This window comes from Bubalus kerabau, chromosome 7, assembly GCF_029407905.1.
Source record: "Bubalus kerabau isolate K-KA32 ecotype Philippines breed swamp buffalo chromosome 7, PCC_UOA_SB_1v2, whole genome shotgun sequence".
NCBI lineage: Eukaryota > Metazoa > Chordata > Mammalia > Artiodactyla > Bovidae > Bubalus > Bubalus kerabau.
This window is the reverse complement of record NC_073630.1, coordinates 8,269,923-8,291,916: the sequence shown is the minus strand read 5'-3', so window position 1 is coordinate 8,291,916 and position 21,994 is coordinate 8,269,923. Positions and strand designations below refer to the sequence as shown.

The following is a 21,994-nucleotide window of genomic DNA, read 5'->3' as shown; positions in this document are numbered from 1 at the left end:
AAGATAAACAACTGACAATTCTATCGGCCAACCAGCAAACACATTTATAACATTAACAAGCTTTTACCTTCTTGTGATTCTTGTAAACATTTCTGTGAGCAAACCCCTTTCCACAGAGCTTGCACTTGTAAGGTTTATCTTCACTGTGTATCACTTTGTGGGCACCCACTTGGTCAAGCCTCTTGAAAGATTTATTACAAATCTCACAATTATAGGGTCGTTTTTCTGTAAAAAAAAAAATGAGTGGCGACAATCTCATATCTATACAGGTAAAGGATAAAAAGGGAAACAGCCTTCCTTGCATTATTAATTCTTATAGACAAGTCGACAAAAATATCAAACAACTGGAAAAAAGTCTATTACCCAATCCGTTAGATATGTGAGCCAACTCAAAACTCACAGAACATGAACTTGCTCTTTTACTGACATATTCTGCCAACTAAATGTATAAAGTAGCTTAGGTATAAAGATGAAGTTTTAATTCAAGGAAGAAATTCTACTTCCAGATGAAAACCCTGCTGACTGGTATGAGCTGAGGTCAGGTCACAACTCCGAACATGAAGGGCGAGTGGTCTGACAGAGATGGAGGTGAAGGACAGACCTGCCTCCTGCACGGCCAAGGGTCCCATGAGGCCAAGCTTCCAACCTCAGCAGGAATTACACACTTAGGTTGCTGTGTAAAACCCGTATGTATACAATATCCATGTAATGTTGACAACTAGATTTTTCAAGCAAAGCATATCTGAAGGCCACTGGTTTTTGATCTTCTATTTTCATTTGCCAAAAATATCTGTATCTGTCTCCAGATAAAGTGGCCATTCAAATACATCCTGACTTCAGTGGCCTCAAAGTACAGACATTCTAAACGTCAGAGATTTCATTAAGCAAAAGTTACTTTCAGAGCTGGATGTTTTTAAGTCTGTATAACAGACCTATCCTTCAAACATGCTTAAAATGAAATTACAGCATTGAAAACTTAAGATTCTCAAAATGTATTTGTAAATTTCTCATTAACATTTATTAGTACCTAGGTTACAACGTGAATGTATCTAGAAATGTTGGGACTCTAATTATTGAATCCCTGCTAAATGTCAGATACTCTGCTGGGTACGTAGGTACGTAGATGACCTCATTTAACAAAGCAATTCTGAAAGGTAGGATATCTTTACACAGATGAAGAACACGGAAACTAAGGCTCAAGGAGGATTTGTTGCTGTTGTTCAGTTGCTCAGTGGCGTCCGACTCTTTGTGACCCCATGGAGTGCAGCACGCCAGGCTTCCCTGTCCTTCACCATCTCCCAGAGCTTGGTCAAACTCATGTTCATTGAGTTGGTGATACTATCCAACTATCTCATCCTCTGTCATTCCCTTCTCCTCCCACCTTCAAACTTTCCCAGAATCAGGGTCTTTTCCAGTGAGTCAGCTCTTTGCATTTAGGTGGGCAAAGTATTGGAGCTTCAGCTTCAGTCATAGAGTACATAACAAATTAAATGATAAATATGAAGATTTTTTATTTCATTTAGTCCAACCACATTTGCTTCAGAAATAAACTAAGGTCTAGAGAAGTTAAGTAATTTGTTCAGAATCATGTGGTCAGTCAGTGGCCAAGCCAGAATTAATAGCCAGGTCTCCTGATTACCCACCTCTCAGAACTTCTAAAAAGGACAAGGTGAAGCTTTTGTACTGATGTCAGTATAAATGGAAAAGTATGTGTTTTACCTGAGTGGGTGATCATATGACGCTTTAGCTGATTAGCTGAAATGAATTTCTTCATACATTCTTGACAATCAAATATCTCATGAATCTGCCAAAGGGTAAATTAACAGTTAACCGGCTGAGCCACAAAACTGTATAGGACTCAAGTATAAACATGTGGACAGTTGCCATTAAAATATCTAAACTATGCATTATAATTCAGCCCTGATTTGTTCACATTATCCTATATAAGAAACTGAAAAATGCAATAGATGGGGAAACAGTGGAAATAGTGTCAGACTTTAATTTTTTGAGCTCCAAAATCACTGCAGATGGTAATTGCAGCCATGAAATTAAAAGATGCTTACTCTTTGGAAGGAAAGTTATGACCAACCTAGACAGCTTATTAAAAAGCAGGAACATTACTTTGCCAACAAAGGTCCGTCTAGTCAAGGCTATGGTTTCTCCAGTGGTCGTGTATGGATGTGAGAGTTGGACTGTGAAGAAAGCTTAGCACCGAAGAATTGATGCTTTTGAACTGTGGTGTTGGCGAAGACTCTTGAGAACCCCTTGCACTGCAAGGAGATCCAACCAGTCCATCCTAAAGGAGATCAGTCCTGGGTGTTCATTGGAAGGACTGATGCTGCTGAAGCTGAAACTCCAATAGTTTGGCCACCTCATGCGAAGAGTTGACTCACTGGAAAAGACCCTGACGCTGGGAGGGATTGGGGGCAGGAGGAGAAGGGGACGACAGAGGATGAGATGGCTGGATGGCATCCCCGACTCAATGTACATGAGTTTGAGTAAACTCCAGGAGTTGGTGATGGACAGGGAGGCCTGGCGTGCTGCGGTTCATGGGGTCGCAAAGAGTTGGATGCAACTCAGCGACTGTACTGAACTGAATGAACATAAGTTACCTAGTAGAACATGATCATTAAAAAATGTAAAACTGTATGATATTTAAATATGTAAAACAGATGACCTATTTTTGAAGTACATATAAAGTTTATACTCTGCAAAAAATTATACCTAATATATATTAAGTCTGTTATACACAAATTTAGACTTGGAAATATACCAAAATTTGGCATGTTTGGAATGGATATGGAAATGGAATGGAAAAACTTGCCATTAAAAATATTCCCTTTCCAGTAGTCAACATGACTTAAAACTTAAACATATGTAGTAAAGATCTAAATATTAATTACCATGAAAGACAAAGATATGATTCTGAAAACTGTGAGTGTAGCTCACAACAATATTCCCACAGGACAGGAGGTTAAAAATCTTCAAGTTTTATTAGTTTTTATGAGTTTCATCAAAAATATATATATAAGGGCTATAACTTTAGCAATCAGCCAGCTAAATAAAGGTTACAACTAAGTTCAGCTCTTTCTCTCCCAGATACTAAATTAGAGAAACTGGATAGGCGTATGAAAAGAAGTTTAGTTTGTTATCATAACTATGTGAAAAGAGCGACGTGCTGCAAGCAGCCTAGTATTAGAACTGTTGACCATCCCAATGAAGAAGAGCATCCTAGTGTTCTGCTGAAGACTGAAAAATCATCTCGGTGAAGTTGTGTTTTTGTTTCAAACTCATTCAAGGTAGAGCTCACAAAACTAAACCCCATACAAGCACTGGCCATTCTACAGGACACCAAGATATTATGGCTATCCTTGCAGAATATCTAAGGGCCACTACAGAGTAAAAGTCAAGGGAGAAGACCCTGAATTGGTACAGCAATGAATAAAGAGAGGAGGACTGGAAAACAGCTCTCCTGACCTAAGTGACCACGGAAGAACTCAAGACAGGGACACGCAGACGACGACACTGGGAAGGGAAACAGAAGCTGGTGTAAGGCTGACAGATCCCTAGTCTGCGGTGTGAGTCTCAATCCTATACCCAACCACACGGCGGTCTGAGGCTGCCATCAGCCTTCTGCTTCTGTCAGGTCTGATTCTTGGCGAGTCAGTGAACAAAAATGGGAAAAGCAGGGAAAAGATGAACAAGACACAGCAGAATGAAGTCATTCCACTGGACTCTGACGTAGATCCTTACTTATATACGGTGGCTTCTAACCTTGAAGGGAGATGTACAGGGTCCAAAGAGTCCTATGGTTAATCAGAAAACAGGGTGGGTTGTACACAAGTACTCAGAAGGCAAGGACGACACAGTACAGAAGGGAAGCCTTCAGTCTAAGAAATTTTAAAGGGTACATCTTCAACCATTAAAGATCCTCACAGCATGATATGAAGTGCAATGTTTATTTAAAGATAGTAAGAACAGATTCATATTCTTAAACTCTGTAACATATATCTTTTACAATAACAAGCTATAAACTCATGACATGCCTTCTGAGACATACATAAATGAAAACATATTTATTTTTATTTTCAATGTTCTATTTATATTAGTATATACAAATTTAAAATTATTTATCCATACAAAAATGACAGCTGCTGCCGCTGCTGCTGCTGAGTCGCTTCAGTCATACCCGACTCTGTGCGACCCCATAGACGGCAGCCCACCAGGCTCCCCTGTCCCTGGGATTCTCCAGGCAAGAACACTGGAGTGGGTTGCCGTTTCCTTCTCCAATGCATGAAAGTGAAAAGTGAAGGTGAAGTCGCTCAGTTCTGTCCGACTCCTAGCGACCCCATGGACTGCAGCCTACCAGGCTCTTCCATCCAGGGGATTTTCCAGGCAAGAGTACTGGAGTGGGGTGCCACTGTCTTCTCCTATGGCCGCTGTTAAACTACTACAAAATATACTGGTTTACTTAACTCTCATGGCTTTCATGGAGAAGGAAATGGCAACCCACTCCAGTATTCTTGCCTAGAAAATTCGATGGACAGTGGGCTACAGTCCATGGGGTGGCAAGGGGTTGGACAGGACTGCGTGACTGAGCGCACACAGCTTTCAAAACATGAAACATTTTTAAGGGTTGAACTGAACTTTGATATTTCTAGAATTATAAAATACAGTATTTACATGAAAGCATTTTTGTGTTGACTCTCTTATTCATAGTGGAAAAACTCCTATAAAAGTTTAATAAAACAGATTTAAAGTGACAATGATACTAATTATGCCTAATGCTAAGTAAAGCATTTTATAATATGTTTATAGCTTACTAAATTGATATGAAGAACAACTCATAATCTGATGTCTCAAATTAAATAAGTTCCAAGAAGGATCATACTATATCTTATTGTAATATAGGACAGCACATAGTAATATAAAGAATTAGTCTGGTTGTTGTTCAGTCAAAGTTGTGTCCAGCTTTTTGTAACCCCATGAACTGTAGCACGCCAGGCTTCCCTGTCCTTCACTATCTCCCTGAGTTTGCTGAAACTCATGTCCATTGAGTCAGTTTTGTTATCCAACCATCTCCTCCACTGTCATCCTCTTCTCCTCCCTTAATCTTCATCCTGCCCTCAATCTATCCAGCATCCAGGTCTTTTCCAGTGAGTCAGCTCTCAGCATCAGGTGGGGAAAGTATTAGAGTTTCAGACACAAAGTCAGTTCTTCCAATAGTCAAGGTTGATTTCTTCCATGACTGATAGGTCTGATCTCCTTGCAGTCCAAGGGACTCTCAAGAGTCTTCTCCAGCACCACAGTTTGAAAGCATCAATTCTTCAATGCTCAGCCTTCTTTACTGTCCAATACTCTCATTTGTACATGAATACTGGAAAAACCATAGATATGACTACAAGGACCTTTGTCAGCAAAGTGATGTCTCCCCCATTTTAATATGCTATGTTTGCTGAAATCAGACTGGTTATATTCTTTGCAGCCGAAGGAGAAGCTCTATACAGTCAGCAAAAACAAGACTGGGAGCTGACTGTGGCTCAGATCATGAACTCCTGATTGACAAATTCAGAATTAAATTGAAGAAAGTAACCATTAGACCATTCAGGTATGACCTAAATCAAATCCCTTATGATTATACAGTGGAAGTGACAAATAGATTCAAGGGATTAGATCTGATAGACAGAGTACCTGATGAACTATGGACAGAGGTTCATGACCCTGTACAGGAGAGAGGGATCAGGACCATCCCCAAGGAAAAGAAATGCAAAAAGGCAAAATGATAGTCTGAGGAAGCCTTACAAATAGCTGAGAAAAGAAGAGAAGTGAAAGGCAGAGGAGAAAAGGAAAGCTATACCCATTTGAATGCAGAGTTCCAAAGAACAGAGGTAAGAAAGCCTTCCTCAGTGATCCATGAAAAAAAATTAAGGAAAACAACAGACTGGAAAACACTAGGGATCTCTTCAAGAAAATTAGAAATACCAAGGGAACATTTCATGCAAAGATGGGCTCGATAAAGGACAGAAATGGTATGGACTAACAGAAGCAGAAGATATGAAGAAGTGGCAAGACTACACAGAAGAACTGTACAAAAAAGATCTTCACGACACAGATAATAACAATGGTGTGATCGATCACTCACCTAGAGCCAGATATCCTGGACTGCAAAGTCAAGTGGGCCTTAGGAAGCATCACTATGAACAAAGCTATGGAGGTGATGGAATTCCAGTTGAGCTATTTCAAATCCTAAAAGATGATGCTGTGAAAGTGCTGCACTCAATACACCATTGAATCTGGACAATTCAGCAGTGGCCACAGGACTGGAAAAGGTCAGTTTTCATTCCCATCCCCAAGAAAGGCAATGCCAAAGAATGTTCAAATTACCACAAATTGCACTCATCTCATACCTAGGACAGTAATGCTCAAAATTCTCCAAGCCAGGCTTCAACAATACGGGAACCATGAACTTCCAGATGTTCAACCTGGATTTAGAAAAGGCAGAGGAACCAGAGACCAAATTGCCCACATTCACTGAATCACCAGAAAAGCAAGAGAGTTCCAGAAAAACATCTACTTCTGCTTTATTGACTATGCCAAAGCCTTTGACTGTGTGAATCACCACAAGCTGCGGAAAATTCTTAAAGAGATGGGAATGCCAGACCACCTTACCTACCTCCTGAGAAACCTGTATGCAGGTCAGGAAGCAACAGTTAGAAGTGGACATGGAACAACAGACTGGTTCCAAATAGGAAAAGGAGTACATCAAGGCCGTATATTGTCACCCTGCTTATTTAACTTATATGCAAAGTACATCATGAGAAACGCTGGGCTGGATGAAGAACAAGCTGGAATCAAGACTGCTGTGAGAAATATCAATAACCTCAGATATGCAGATGACACCGCCCTTATGGCAGAAAGCAAAGAACTAAAGAGTCTCTGATGAAAGTGAAAGAGGAGAGTGAAAAAGTGGCTTAAAGCTCAACATTCAGAAAACTAAGATCATGGCATCCAGTCCCATCACTTCATGGCAAACCAATGGGAAACGGTGGAAACAGTGACAGGCTTTATTTTGGGGGGCTCCAAAGTCACTGCAGATGGTGACTGTAGCCATGAAATTAAAAGACACTTGCTCCTTGGAAGAAATGCTATGACCAACCCAGAGAGCATATTAAAAAGCAGAGACATTACTTTGCCAACGAAGATCTGTCCAGTCAATGCTATGGTTTTTCCAGTGGTCATGTATGGATGTGAGAGCTGGACTACAAAGAAAGCTGAGCGCTGAAGAATTGGTGCTTTTGAACTGTGGTGCTGGAGAAGACTCTTAAGAGTCCCTTGGACTGCAAGGAGATCCAACCAGTCAATCCTAAATGAAATCACTCCTAAATATTAATTGGAAGGACTGATGCAGAAGCTGTAACTCCAATACTTTGGCCCTGTGATGCAAAGAACTGACTCATTGGAAAAGACCCTGATGTTGGCAAAGATTGAGGGCAGGAGGAGAAGTGGACAACAGAGGATGAGATTGTGGGATGGCATCACCGACTCAATGGTCATGAGTTTGAGCAAATTTTCGTGATGGACAGGGAAGCCTGGTATGCTGCAGTCTATGGGGTTGCAAAGAGTCCTACATGACTGAGTGACTGAACTCAGGTTTGTCATAGCTTTTCTTCCAAGGAGCAAGCATCTTTTAATTTCATGGCTGCAGTCACCATCCACAGTGATTTTGGAGCCCAAGAATATAAAACATATCACTGTTTCCACTTTTTTCCTGTCTATTTGCCATGAAGTAACAGGACTGGATGCTATGATCTTAGTTTTTTGAATGTTGAGTCTAGACTATAATGTAAATGTGGCATATTCATAGATCACTATCTGCTGTTTTGGTGAAATACTACCACCAAACTCTATTAGACATTAGACATACCCAACTATAAAAATGGGGCTTCCCCGGTGGCTCAGAGGTAAAGAATCTGCCTGCCAATGCAAGGGATGTGGGTTTGACCCCTGGGTTGGAAAGATTCCCTGCAGAAGGAAATGGCAAACCACTTCAGTACTCTTCCCTTGGAAATGCCAGGACAGAGGAGCCTGGTGGGCTACAGTACATGGGGTTGCAAAAGTAGGACACAACTTAGTGACTAAAGAGCAACAACGATAAGAACAGACTCAAAAATGGAGTCTGTAGAAGCTGCCTGTGGATTCAGAAAGGGTAAGTCAAAGGATCTATGCTGTGACAGACAAAGAGCTACACTGAGCTACCAAGTTATTAACATTCTGCAGAGACAACTTGGAGACTGTATTCCATCACCAGGTGGGATTTAAATCTATCTATAGAGATATTCCCTGGGGGAAAAGTTCTTATGAAGAATATAAATGGAAAAGAGGACATTTTTCAGAACTATGACCCACAACCAACTTTGCGGAAATATTCTACTTGGCACAATCTTAAATTTGGTAAGATATCTTAATTTTCAACTTTCTAAAATCAGAGAAAGAAAACAAAGAATTATGGCACCATGAGGATATTTAGAAAATGTCTATTCAGCTGGATTTTACACTTTTTTGTCTCAGACTAGGTTCTGCTTCAGAAGCTTTCAGGGTGATGGGGAGAAAGAGAAACGTAGAAGATGCAATATCTGGACTGGATTCTGCGCTAAACTTCATTTAGAAAGTATCTTCAGTACTTGCTCCAGTAGCACTTATGCTAAATTTGGAATGACAGAGAAGACAAGCATGGGCCTCAAATGTGAGTTACATGTCAATTCCTGAGGTACGCTCTATTTTTAAACAAGCTGATGAGATAACCTCTTGGAAACTGAAAAAACAAAGTAGCTTCATGGCACTTAGGGAACTGGAGAACAGCGGTCAGCTCCATGTCACACCTAATGAGAGGCCCCGTGCTCCACAGAGGGTTAGTGACAGGCTGTGACACCCACAGTCCTCACTCTGTCCACTGCTTGTCCCATATTTTCTCCCTAAAGATCCAATCACTTAACATGCAGGGTATAGCCCTAGACATCACAATAATTTAACTATCTTATATGTTACAGGTTAAATCCACAGCCTAAATGGTTGAAGATATTGTACTGAATATATGAATTTTAAGATCTGTCAAGTTATATTGGAATATATATATACACAAACAAAGAGACAAATTCAATTTATAAACTATAATGTAAAATTTTACTTCCACTGGTACCATCTCCTCTTTAGTATTAAATGATTAAGAAACAGTATCATATGCTCATAGATATTCTGAAAAAAATCACATGTGAAATCAGGAAATAATCATTTGTATCTTTGTTATAGTAATACATAAAATAAAATTTTGGACTCTCCCATGATATGGACAAAAATCTAAATTCTATTTTAACTCTATTCTGTGATAAATTTGATTAACAAGTGCTAATGCTGTTAGGGTTAATAGCTGCCATTTTTTTCAGGTTAACTTTCATATTAAAATAGTAATTTAGTAAACTGTTTTATGTTTATTACAAAATGTATTAAATATATTTTCTCCTAATACAGCTGACCACTGAACTGGGGGGGTCTGGGGGTTAGACCCACTGCTCCACCGCTCCCACTCCTCCTCACCCGCCCTTCTAGTGGAAAAATTGTGTAACTTTACAGTGGACCCCTCCACATCTGCAAATGCAACCAATCCCTGGCTGTACGGTACTGGAGTACGTATTAACTGAAAAACGCTGTAAGTAGACCAGCACAGCTCAAACCTGTGCTGTTCAAGCGTCAACTGCATAACCATTTGTTTCCGCTGACAACACTCTGACATTTTCGTACATTATTTTAAGCTCTTCAAAATAACAGAGCTCTTGTCTTTGTTTTTTCAGACTTAAATATAATACACATACATTTCAGGCTAAACGTCACTGTAGAGTATATTATAAATATACAAAAATATTGTGGTTTCCTCAAATGTATAATATTTCCTGAGCAACAGCAACTGGTGAAGCATGAAACCAGTATGAGCTGTTGTGATGAGGGGCTCAGACACTATCCCGCATTGGAGAAATATTTCTACTTATTCCGAATAACAATAAACAACTCAAAATATTCTTTTGCAAGAGTTGGCTTTTCTGTGTATCAGTCTTGCTTTTTAGAGTACACTGTGTGCCCAGTCGCTCAGTCGTGTCTGACTCTGTGACCCCATGGACCGCAGCCCGCCAGGCTCCTCTGTCCATGGGGATTCTCCAGGCAAGAATACTGGAGTGAATTGCCATGCACTCCTCCAGGGGATCTTCCTGACCCAGGAATCGAACTGAGGTCTCCTGCATTGCAGGCGGATTCTTTACCAGCTAAGTTGCCAGGGAAGCCCCTTAGAGTACATTAGTATAAAATTAATGACAAAGCTCTGTCTTCACAATATATAAGGCAATTAACATTTTTCCTGGCAGACACTATGACTAAAGATCTTACACTACGATGAACATTAGTTTTTATTTTACTGACCTTCCTATGTTCCTGTAGGCTTGATGCTGAAGAACATTTTTTATTGCACACTGAACATATGAGTTTTTTCTTAGGATCCCCTAAAGAAAAACAAAAATGAAATAAAATAAAATATCATCATGATTTACACGAAACTATTAACAGGGGCATTAGATAAGTGTTTCTAGGTGACATATAATTTCTAAAAGGGTATTTCATCTTCTTCACTTGTAACTCCAAAATTGTCAGTTTTGTAAATATATCCATTAAATTCAGATAAAGAATAGGCTATATTTTGAAACTTTTCTTTCAAAATCTGAGTACTATTTAGCTTGGTATACTACTTTCTACATATATAACACGGGCTTTTCACCTCTGCATATACTAATTTAGTATAAAAAGAGTAAAGCACACTTCCATGAAAAATTAAAATTAATCAAATGTGTACATAAAACATTGGATTTATTCACTTACAAGCTGATTTTGCCACTTGCTTTGTATTTTAACAGAATATTTTATTTAATCAGCTGGGTTTTTAAAAATGGAATTCATAGGTTATTCTTTTCAGCACTACAAGCTTGCAAGATCATTGAGTATATAATTAACCATCTTAATGTTAAAAACCAGAATAAAGTAAGATCAAGAATAGTAAAACATTACGTGACATTCATAATATTACACAAATCCTACAAAGTTCAATTTTTGTCTTCTTCATAGTGATTATAATTATAGTAGGTCATTTCAAACTTCACAGTGGCTATAGAAAACAAAAGAATGAATAAAACAAGATTTTCAAATACAATGTAATAACAATATCATATATATAACCACAGGATATTTTTTCAACTTTTAATTGATTTCAAAGAATCAATAAACAATTAATAAAATGACTATCATGCATCCATCACTTGGCTCCCAAATGACTAATCCATGCCTATTCCTGTCACAACCTCAACCCTATCCAATCCTCTCCTTCTCTCTTTTTTTGCAAGAAATCTAAAATCAGTAGAAAACAAGGTAACAAAATTATTTTTTTAAAAGACTGTGTTTATGAGAGAGGAATACCTTCAGAAAAAGTAAGATATTAATTGTTGTCTTATCATTCAAGATACTTATTTCATATAATGCACTATTCTTAGCATGTTAAATAGTACAGCCAAGAAAAATTTTCTTGATGATTGACAAGTAATATGGCCAATAATGGAGAAAAGTCTCCTGAGCAAAATGAGTATCTTACAGCATGCATTTGGTCACCAATTCTTTATACATATCTATTAAAACACTAAGGGCCACTGAGAAAGAATATACCCTCTTTTCCAACTTGCATAAAAGATGATGCATTAAAGTGCTGCACTCAATATGTCATCAAATTTGGAAAACTTAGCAGTGGACATGTGACTGGAAAAGGTTAGTTTTCATTACAATCCCAAAGAAAGACAATATCAAAGAATGTTCAAACTACCGCACAATAGCACTCATTTCAAATGCTAGAAAGGTAATGCTCAAAATCCTTCAAGCTAGGCTTCAAAAGTATGTGAACCAAGAACTTCCAGATGCACAAGCTGGATTTAGAAAAGGCAGAGGAACCAGAGATCAAATTGTAAACATCCACTGGATCATAGAAAAAGCCAAAGAATTCTAGAAAATCATCCAAGTCTGTCTCATTGACTACGCTGAAGCCTTTGACTTTGTGGATCACAACAAACTATAGAAAACTCTCAAAGAAATCGGAATACCAGACCACCTGACCTGTCTCCTGAGAAACCTGTATGCAGGTCAGGAAGCAACAGTTAGAACCGGACATGGAACAACTGACTGGTTCCAAATTGGGAAAGGAGTACATCAAGGCTGTATATTGTCACCCTGCTTATTTAACTTACATGCAGAGTAAATCATGCAAAATGCTGGGCTGGATGAAGCACAAGCTGGAATCAAGACTGCCAGAAGAAGTATCAATAAGTTCAGATATGCAGATGATACCACCCTTATGGCAGAAAGCTAAGAGGAACTAAAGAGCCTCTTGATGAAGGTGAAGGAAGAGACTGAAAAATTTGGCTTAAAACTCAACACTCAAAAAACCAAGATCATGGCATCTGGTCCCATCACTTCATGGTAAATAGAAGGGGAGAAATGGAAACAGTGACAGCTTTTATATTCTTGGGCTCCAAAATCACTACAGACAGTGATTGCAGCCATGAAATTAAAAGACACTTGTTTCTTGTAAGAAAAGCTATGACAAACCGAGACAGTGTATTAAAAAGCAGAGACATCATTTTGCCAACAAAGGTGCATCTAGTGACAGCTATGGTTTTTCAATAGTCATGTATGGATGTGAGTACTGGCCCATAAAGAAGGCTGACTGCCACACAACTGACGCTTTCGAATGGTGGTGTTGGATTAGATTCTTGAGAGTCCCTTGGACTGCAAGGAGATCAAACCAATCCATCCTAAAGGAAATCAACCCTGACTATTCATTGAAGGACTGATGTTGAAGCTGAAGCTCTAATACTTTGGCCACCTGATGCCAAGATCTGACTCACTGGAAAAGACCCTGATGCTGGGAAAGATTGAAGGCAGGAGGAGAAGGAGACGACAGAGGATGAGATGGTTGAATAGCATCAGCGACTCATTAGACGTGAGTTCAAGCAAACTCCTGGTGATGGTGGAGAGCAGGGGAGCCTGGCCCGCTGCAGTCCATGGGGTCGCGAAGAGTCTCAGACATAACTGAGCATCTGAACAACACAACAACCTTACTTTAACCCACAGTCCTCTGTTGTCCCCGCTTATCCCTTAAACCAGCTACTTTTTGAGTTTAGACCTTTTTTCTTTCCCACCAGTTAGGTCAGGCTTGAGGGAGAGAAGAGAAAGAGAAGTGAGATTTCCATAATCATCCACTCCACCTTTCCCAATACTTCTGCCACTGCTCTACCAGCTGGAGTCAGAGACAATATACTATCCCTCCTCTTCAACCTTTTCTCTCCTCCTCATAGCTTCTAGTCTTTATCTCAGAACTAGAATCCTAGTCCTCAGAAGAAATATGGGGAAAGTTTATGATTGTTTGCCCGAGAATGTAGGTAAATGTTATCTCCTGTAAAATCAATATCTCTTGTCAGCAACCACAGAATCAAATCAAAAGAGAAAGAATGGTTAAGATGGTTAAGGTGGGTTTAAAGGGATCAACCCCCTCACTGCTTCCTCTTGAGTAACTGGAAAGGACACCACCCTACAAGTTTCCCCAGGGTCAAGGACAAGAGCAACTACAAAGCTACAACCAGATTTTATGCCATTTTAGTTTATTATATTCAGGTAAGTCTCATATTTGACTTTCCGATTCAGCTTTCAAAAAGAGTCAGGAACACATTACTACCTAATGTGGGAGATGCATGAAAAATTAATTCAACGATACTGAATACACAGCTACTTAAGTACTGTTGAGTTTCAGCACAATGTAGGTTAAGTGTGCCTCCAGGAGCTGGTCTGAGAACCTACCCACCATATGTTACAGGTGCTATGGAAAAATGTGATTCATATTTAAAAATTCAGCTTCTCTCTTCTCAGTATCTTCAATTCATATCACCTAACAAGGAACATATGTCCTTGTCAGTGGTAAAGCTGCAAGACCTTCTCTTTCCTTGAATACCTTTGTCTTTCTAGAGTAAAGGGTTCTACAACCATATGTACAAACACTGCATTTTTTCATTATTCTGAATATGGAATATTCTTTCCCCAAATGGCCATGTAGCTCACAGACAAAAGAGAAGAAGCAAGAGAGAGGCTATGAATGAGAGGCAGACTGTGTACCAATTCCAGCAAAAAATATGCATGTGGCCTTTGGCTGAAATACAGTAAGTTTCATATTTTATAGAATCCACAACATAGAAAAACAAAAAACTTCCCTTTATAAATTCACTCCTACAAAATCACCATGAGTTTTCAGAATCAGCATATTTTAATATCCAAGACCAACTACAAGAAGTCTTAGAGAAATTATGCTTATAGCACAGTCTGAAGACCACATGCCCAATAACAAGAATGTAAGTTTCCAGAGTTTTAGTGTGCATCTGGTTTTTTACTTAGTTCAGCAAAGTTAACTTTAAAAATGACATAAAAGATTTGTTATAATACATTGCAGACAAAGATGGGGGAAATTAAGAACAGCATTTTAAACCATAACAGCTATTAAAAAGCAAAAACTATGAAGAGACAGGTCTATCAAAAAGTCATGACTGCCTTTTGCAGACATAGAAAAGGCCCAAGTATAAAGAAATCAGAAAAATTGCCACCTTTTCTACATCAGTCATGTATCATTCAAAAGGAGAGAGAGGTCAGGACACTGTGAAGTCTAAGTGCTGTACCTCATTCTGAAGCTGTATTTCACAAGGCCGTACCTCCTGCCACCCTGAGCTTTCATACATGGCTGGTACTGACAGTCAGCCCAAAGCGGTGATGTGAAGTTGGACCCAGCAGTCATGCTGATACGAGCTTTCCCAACTAGCATTAAAGGAGACACTTTGGGGACACTGAATAAATATAGGAAACAGAAGCTGAGTTCCAACTATTCTTTTCCCCTGCATGTGAGAATAAACAAGATAGAAGAAAAGAAATAACACTTTCCTCCTATCCAAAAAGACATTTCCACCTTTAAGCCAATAGCAATAGTAATCACCTGAGAAAAATATCAGTACAGAAGGATATGAGAAGTGCCGTGAACCTCAGTCTCCTTTAAGGAAAAGACACTGAAGGAAAGAGATCATTAACTCTGAAAATATTAACCTGTTCAATTTAGTGCAACAGATTCAACCTCTAAACCAAAATGCATTCACTGTGTGCTAGGCAGATGAAATCTAAGTAACAAAGCTTCTAACTGTTTAGCTATTGTTTAGCTAGCCATTTGAAAAAATTCAAATTGTATCTGCTTTATAAATCCAAATATATTCAATTTGCAGGTCAAAAAGTAGCCAGTATATCTTCTCCAATATAGCAGAAATGTAAGAGTTTTTAAAAATGAATTTTACTGTGAAAATATTAAGGCAGAAGAGCCATCAGTTAGTAGTTTTTAAATATATCTACCATGAGAGAAATTTCACATGCTGAAGCATTAAAATTACTACTTAAAACATTAATTCTTAATACATCTGGCTACCAAGCACAAACAGATCCTAGCTTAGGTTTCCAGCTATGATTAATTCAGAAATGGGAAAAATGATGACAATCACGGAAATCAACTTAAAAAGAAATAATGTTCAGTGAAAGAAAAAAAAATTCCACTTCCAGAGCTCTACATCTGTGTGAAATACAATGGAAAAGCAAGCTCTGTCCTTGAGAGCGCGAATTAAGAACAGACCACAGCAGCCTGGGGAGAGGAGGCCTCTTTAAACACAGCCCTCTGATGACTCCTCACCGGTGTGGACGTTCTCCTGGTGTCTCCTCAGGGCTTCCTTGCTCTTCAGCCTCTTCCCACAGCTGTCTGCCTTACACACAAACCTGGCATCTCCCTGGCATGTCTCCTGGTGCTGTTCAAAACTGCAAGACAAGCAGGACAGGGGAACAGGGAGAGGAAACGGTGAGGACACCTACTCATTTCTAGCATCCTGGCTGGCTTTTGTAATGCATGCTCCCCAGCAGAGCTCCAGGGTCATTGTAAGCATTACCTAGGCAGGGAGGAAGGAAAGCACTGAAATTCTGTAGCCATATGATACTAAACCACTAAGAAGCATGAAAGCATGCATGCCAATAACGACCCACAATCGTGTAACAGCCATCTGATAACTCAGACACAAAACCTCGATGCTGAACTGAAGGAAGAATTGCAAACAGAGCACTGAAAACTTCGTGAAGAATCCTTCAGACTGCTTTTCGCTGAGCACTGAAGAACACTGAGGGGAAATAGAAAAAAACAAACAAAAAAAAAACTGGAAGTCTAGGACAAAAGCTTATGAAAATACCTCTACTTTGAATAGAGTCACATTCATGATCTCTTCTTTTTATTCTGTCTTTTGCCCTTTAAACTTTTTAGTAGCACCTAGCAGTAAGACTCAACTCAGCTAAAGTATGCTTGAGGTAGTATATATAACATAAATTCAATAAAAACTGACTGGAGTGCAGTTCTAAAATATATTCATTAAAAAGTATATAGCCTTTACTTGTTTAAAAGTGTATAAGAGAATTTCTAAATGTATAATCTGCAATTATAATAGTTGATTTTTCAAGTTTTGAACAGAAATTTTTAATCTCAAATATCATAAGCAAAAGTGGGTAAATATATGAAAATTATTTTAATATGAAATACAGCATGTTTCAAAATTTTACTTGAATGAATAAAAAATGAAACATTAAGGTTATGTTAAAGAGTTCTTGCTCATATGCAAGGTGACATTCTGTTAAAAATAAAAGTTTATAAATACATGTATACACTTTCTCATTTTTAGTAACTCATGATACTGTAAAATACTTAAAAGGATAAATTTATACACTGTTAATATAAACAGTTAAAATAAAGGGCGCTGAGCAATGAGTGGGACCATTTAATTTACTTCATCGTTAGATCCTGTACATATTCATCTTCAAAGTGATTTCTCCAACATTGCTATGAAACACACACTGCTTCCCAAAATGTCCCTGTATTCTTTATACTCCAAACTCTCTCCATTTCATTAACTTTTTTTTTACCTGATTTCAGAGGAGTATCACATGCAGATCACTGAAACTTGATCTGCCCCCTCAAAGCACTAGCTAAATTATGCATATCAGATTTCAGGTTAGTACACCAATGAGCTTAATATTTAATGGCAAGTTATTAAACTCCATAAACAGAATGTTTGAAAAATCAATGTAAGAAAAGTTAATGACAATGACAATAAAGAATGCTTAATTTCTATACACACACCATCACACAGGCACACAGGTTAGAAACTAACTATAAGACAAACCAAATAAAAGAGTTAAAATGTCAGCTTATAACTTCAGAGATTATCTTTAATGTACGCACTGTCTTTGCAAAGCCTGCTTAACTGGGAATTTCTTCCCACAGCTCTTGCACTTATATTCTTTCTCCTCTGTGGGTTTCTGGTGCAATGTCTGAAGATGCTCGGCAAGAATTTCCTCACTGGTAAAACTTGATTCACAGTAGGGACAGGCATAGTCCTCTTTACAGCCAAAGCGATCTGCATATTTACAAGCAAGCAGAATTATGAGACAAAAATGAAGAGCCAAGAACTGCTCAGTTTTGCCCTCAAAATCAAAATTAACTGTGCTAATGGTACCAGCTTAGTAAAATTTTATGATCTCTATAAGTATGAATAGGCTGCCCATGAAAAATAACAGGAAGTGTTATGAGAACATTTTTTTAAAACCATTGTTTTTCAGCAATTCAAAATCAAATTTTAATTTACCCTGTAACATTAACCTTTCACATCAAAGAGATATTACAAACGTTGAACTGGAAAGCCAAAGTCTTCCCTGAAACAGGTCATCTTGAGTTCACTTTTAGCTGCAAGAAGAGAGAAACCCAACCAAGGCGAACTATGCTGAATCACCAAGGGGACTCTCACACATATGTGAAAAAAGACCAGGGTCTTAGAAACAGCACTCGTTGCAGCACGCGGAGTGAGGCTCCACTGTCTCTCCGGCCGTCAGTCCCACGCGGACTTCCATGGCTATACCCTCATTTCAAAGTGCACTAGTTAATTTACATATGTTTCTTGATTATCAAATACAATTAGATTTAGATAAAATGCAGAAAATATGAAGGAATAAAAATCACCAATAACCCCATAACAAAGAGACAACTATTGTAATCTCTTTCCATGACTGACTTATCTTTTGTGAATTTGTATTTTATAGAGTATAACAATAGCTACCTTTATGATCATACTTTTTATGTAGTTTCATACATAGCTATGTTTTCCACTTAGTATTTTCTTAAGTCAATTTTTTTTAAACTTTAAGGTACCATAATTTACTTATTTAACCAAACTCTCCACTGATTGACATTTGAGTGGATTCTTTGTTTCTTTTGCTGTTTGTTTTTGCATCTATTTTGGGGGGTTCTTTTGTTTGTTTGGGGGATTTTATGTTTGCTTTTATAAACAAAACTAAATTCTAAAGATCTATTTAAGTTTCCATTGGTTCTTTTTTACAAAAGAAACATTTTATTATATAAGTCATGGTGGTAAAAAGTAGGAGACTTATTTTTAAGGCAAAACAGTGGACACAGTAGTACCATACTCTTGGGGCAATGTTGAAAATACATACAAAAATAAAGAAAACACAAAATTATACAGAAATAATTCCCATCACCCCAAATCTGACATCCCAACAACATAATGCATAATGGAAAGACAAAACCGATAGCCTGTCCTCACCTTCCTTTTAAATATTCCAGCCAAACTAAACAGAGGCATAATCTGGCAATACTCAGAACACTCATACTTTCTCAGTCAATGACATACAGTTAAAACAGAAAATTCACATAAAAGACATTAATACCACGGTGACTAAAGAAACCCATGTCACTTCTGAAGTGGCTTTGTTGAACAGAAGGGAAAATACTCTATAGAAAAGACCAGCCTTTTACAAAACGTGAACACCTACACCACCCTTCACAACTCCCTCGTGACCGATCAACAGCAAAACACAAATGAGAGAAACAAGCCCTGATGACAAGTGATATCCACTGGCAGAGGACAGGCAAGCGACATGCATATCCTAGACTGCAGGGCTGACAGAAGCAAGTCCATTCCCAGTCACTGCGCGTTGACGGTGACCCTACTAGTACAACCCCGCAATGCTATGGGTCTCCACAACCAGAACGGAGGAACATTTCCAGATGCTCCAGATTCTCAAAGGATCTTAAACAAGAGCGAGGCCCAGGAAAACTCCCACAGGGCCCAACAGGACCTCTGCACTCGCCCTTCCCCATGTGCAGAAGAGAAAATAAAGCCTCAGAGTTAGTGACCAGCCCGGTTACAACACGGGTGAACGACAAAGTCAGGGCTAGAGCACAAAAATCCCCATTACTGGTCCCCTACCAGTGAGAGCAGGGAGCCGCTGCAGACCCTGGCAGCCTGCAGAACACATCCATTGCCCCCTCCAGCCCACCATTCCCTCCCTGCTGGAAGAGAGGCTCACGGCTGGATATCCTCCGAGAATTCTGACAAAAACTAACTTTATTTTGAGGACACGCTATTACAATGCCATTATAATTCAAGCACATTTCAAACTTTATTTCTCCTACAACTTGCATTCTCCTGGCCCACCAGTTAGAGTTAATACCTTTTCTGCTAGCTGTTGATTGTCCTTTAGAATTTTTACCTTCCTCTTCATTGATCATTGTCATAATTTGCTGTTCTTCTTCATCGGCCTCCATGTCACTGTCCAGGTAGCCAATCAGAAGCTCTGTATCTGTTTCTATATCTTCAATTGCCAAATAGAAAATGTTTTCTCCTTCCTAAGACAAAATTAAAAATATATGCTGTTGTAGGATCAATGCATCTCAATAAAAAAAAATGCTAAATCATTTCTGACAGTAAGAAATCATTTTAAAATACACTGAGTCCCATGTGCTCATGTAAAGTTACTATTACTTTTTTAAATCTTTTTTTTTTTAATCTGAACACTGAAAAAAGGAAACTGACAATACTTAGTCACCTGGCAAATAAAATACAAATATATATTAAAGATAGTGACATTTAAACCGAACAAATGAAATAAGGACAATTATTTAAATTTCTAAAAATAAATTTTGCACCATTAATTGGCTTTATACCTTAACACCTTGTGGAGGTCTCTAAATGCAGTAGAAAATAAATCTGTTAAGCAATGATGTCATTTCTGAACCCAAAAAGACAGCAATGAGGTATCAATGATTTAATTATAATTATTATAAAATGCAAAACTAAAAGAAGGAAAAAACTGTCAAGTTATAACACAAACCAGAGAAACTGCAAATGAACCTGGAAAGAATTTCCAAAAACAGAAAAAACACTAGGCGCCTGGGAGGTTCAAAGCATCGTGTACATAGGTAATCATGTGTACCTAAATCCCACTAAAACAACAGAAGAAAGAGGAAACAAGTTCTGCCATCAACATATCACCATTTTTCAGAAAACTCAAGGAGACAGAAATCAGCCAGGGTTGCTAACGCAGAAGAGATCTCAACCCACAATAGACCGAGAAAAGGAATGCTGCAAAGAATAGCCTAGGGAAACCCCAGAGAAACTTCATACTTGGAACCAGCAGAGCCCCTCTGGGCCTGGGGCCAGTCACCAGGGAAGCCAGAACGGGGCTGCTTAGCTGGCTGGCCCTGGGAGAAACACTCAGAACGGTTGCCTTTTACAGAGTTGAGGATTTGTTCTGGGAGGGCTCCTGGTTTGACTGCTGAGGATAAAGAGAAGGAAAGCACAGATTGAATTTACTGAACTTTCAAGGTAACCACGTGAAGGAAAGAAAAAGGACAATGAGTTCACCCGGGAGTGAAATCCAGCACAGAACAAAGCCTCCTCTCCTCGGACAGTACCACAGAGTCTAAGCTAGGGAGGGAGAGAAGGGAAGGAGAAGAGGGGAGAGGGGAGGAGGAGGAGGGATGTGTAATACGCACACATGTACACAGAGCAGAACTCCATGGAAAACTGGAAAATATGTGTCAAATTGTTATAGAGTTATCATTTTGAGGCTGGGAGAAGTAGGAGTCTATATCGAATACTATTTCAGTTACTTCTTACAACAAAGATTTCTTTGCAATTTTGAAAATAATAAATATTAGAAAATTCCATGGGTGAGACAGAGCTTATGATCACATTTATCAAATACTGTGCAAGGGAGGACTGATTCAAAAGTTCAAAGCAATGAAACACATCTAACCATTAGCTACAGTTAATTAAATGGAAGTTTCTATATCATTTAGAGATTCTTGGAAGTTTATACATTTAATACCTCCAGAAACACACAAAAAAGTTATTTCTAATTAAGAACTCAGTAAATTTCTATACAATTGTTAAACAAAAAACCAATGTGGACATGCAGCAAAATGAAGATTTCTCTTTAAATTAACTCAGAAGCAACACTTTCCAGGGTTTGCAAAGTACTTACTAAAACAGTCACCCAAAGCAACAAAGGACTCATCTAATGAAGACTTCAGAAAATAATTATAAATCTTAGTGCTTATCTGATCAATATCCAAGAAAGTTAATTGAAATGTCTTTCCAGTATATTTGTCATTAATTTTATGATGACCTTCAAAGCACCAAGAGAAGATAATAATTTTTAATTTTAAAATGTGATAGTGTTAACTTAAACTGCAATCATAAGATACAGCATACCTATTTAGGGGTTCTGTGATAAAAGAAAATTTTAATATACCAGTTAAAGCCTCAATTTAATGAAAGTAATGGCAGCATTACAAGCCCCAAGGATCAAAACTACATGTTCCATCTGTACTCCAAACTTGTGATAAGAAGAGGTATGTCACAACAGGAATGTCTCCAACCTAATTATTTAATGGAGATGTTTAGATATTTCTTTACATATAATTCCTACCAGTAGCCAGACCAAG

General features: G+C 38.4%; 1 protein-coding gene across 5 annotated transcripts in view; it reads right to left on the bottom strand.

Annotated features, from left to right (window-relative positions):
* The window catches only part of PRDM5 (PR/SET domain 5), a 357,820-nt gene that overhangs the window by 125,911 nt on the left and 209,915 nt on the right, over positions 1 to 21,994 (bottom strand). For 3 of the 5 annotated variants that reach the window (XM_055587589.1, XM_055587587.1, XM_055587591.1), the window contains 7 exons: positions 19,717 to 19,891; positions 17,432 to 17,606; positions 16,227 to 16,319; positions 15,845 to 15,966; positions 10,465 to 10,544; positions 1,720 to 1,804; positions 68 to 225 (listed from right to left, as the gene is read on the bottom strand). In XM_055587589.1, coding sequence (XP_055443564.1) covers positions 68 to 225; positions 1,720 to 1,804; positions 10,465 to 10,544; positions 15,845 to 15,966; positions 16,227 to 16,319; positions 17,432 to 17,606; positions 19,717 to 19,891 — 888 coding nt within the window. The remainder of the gene's footprint in view (positions 1 to 67; positions 226 to 1,719; positions 1,805 to 10,464; positions 10,545 to 15,844; positions 15,967 to 16,226; positions 16,320 to 17,431; positions 17,607 to 19,716; positions 19,892 to 21,994) is intronic. The other 2 variants (XM_055587588.1, XM_055587590.1) reach the window with 1 other exon arrangement.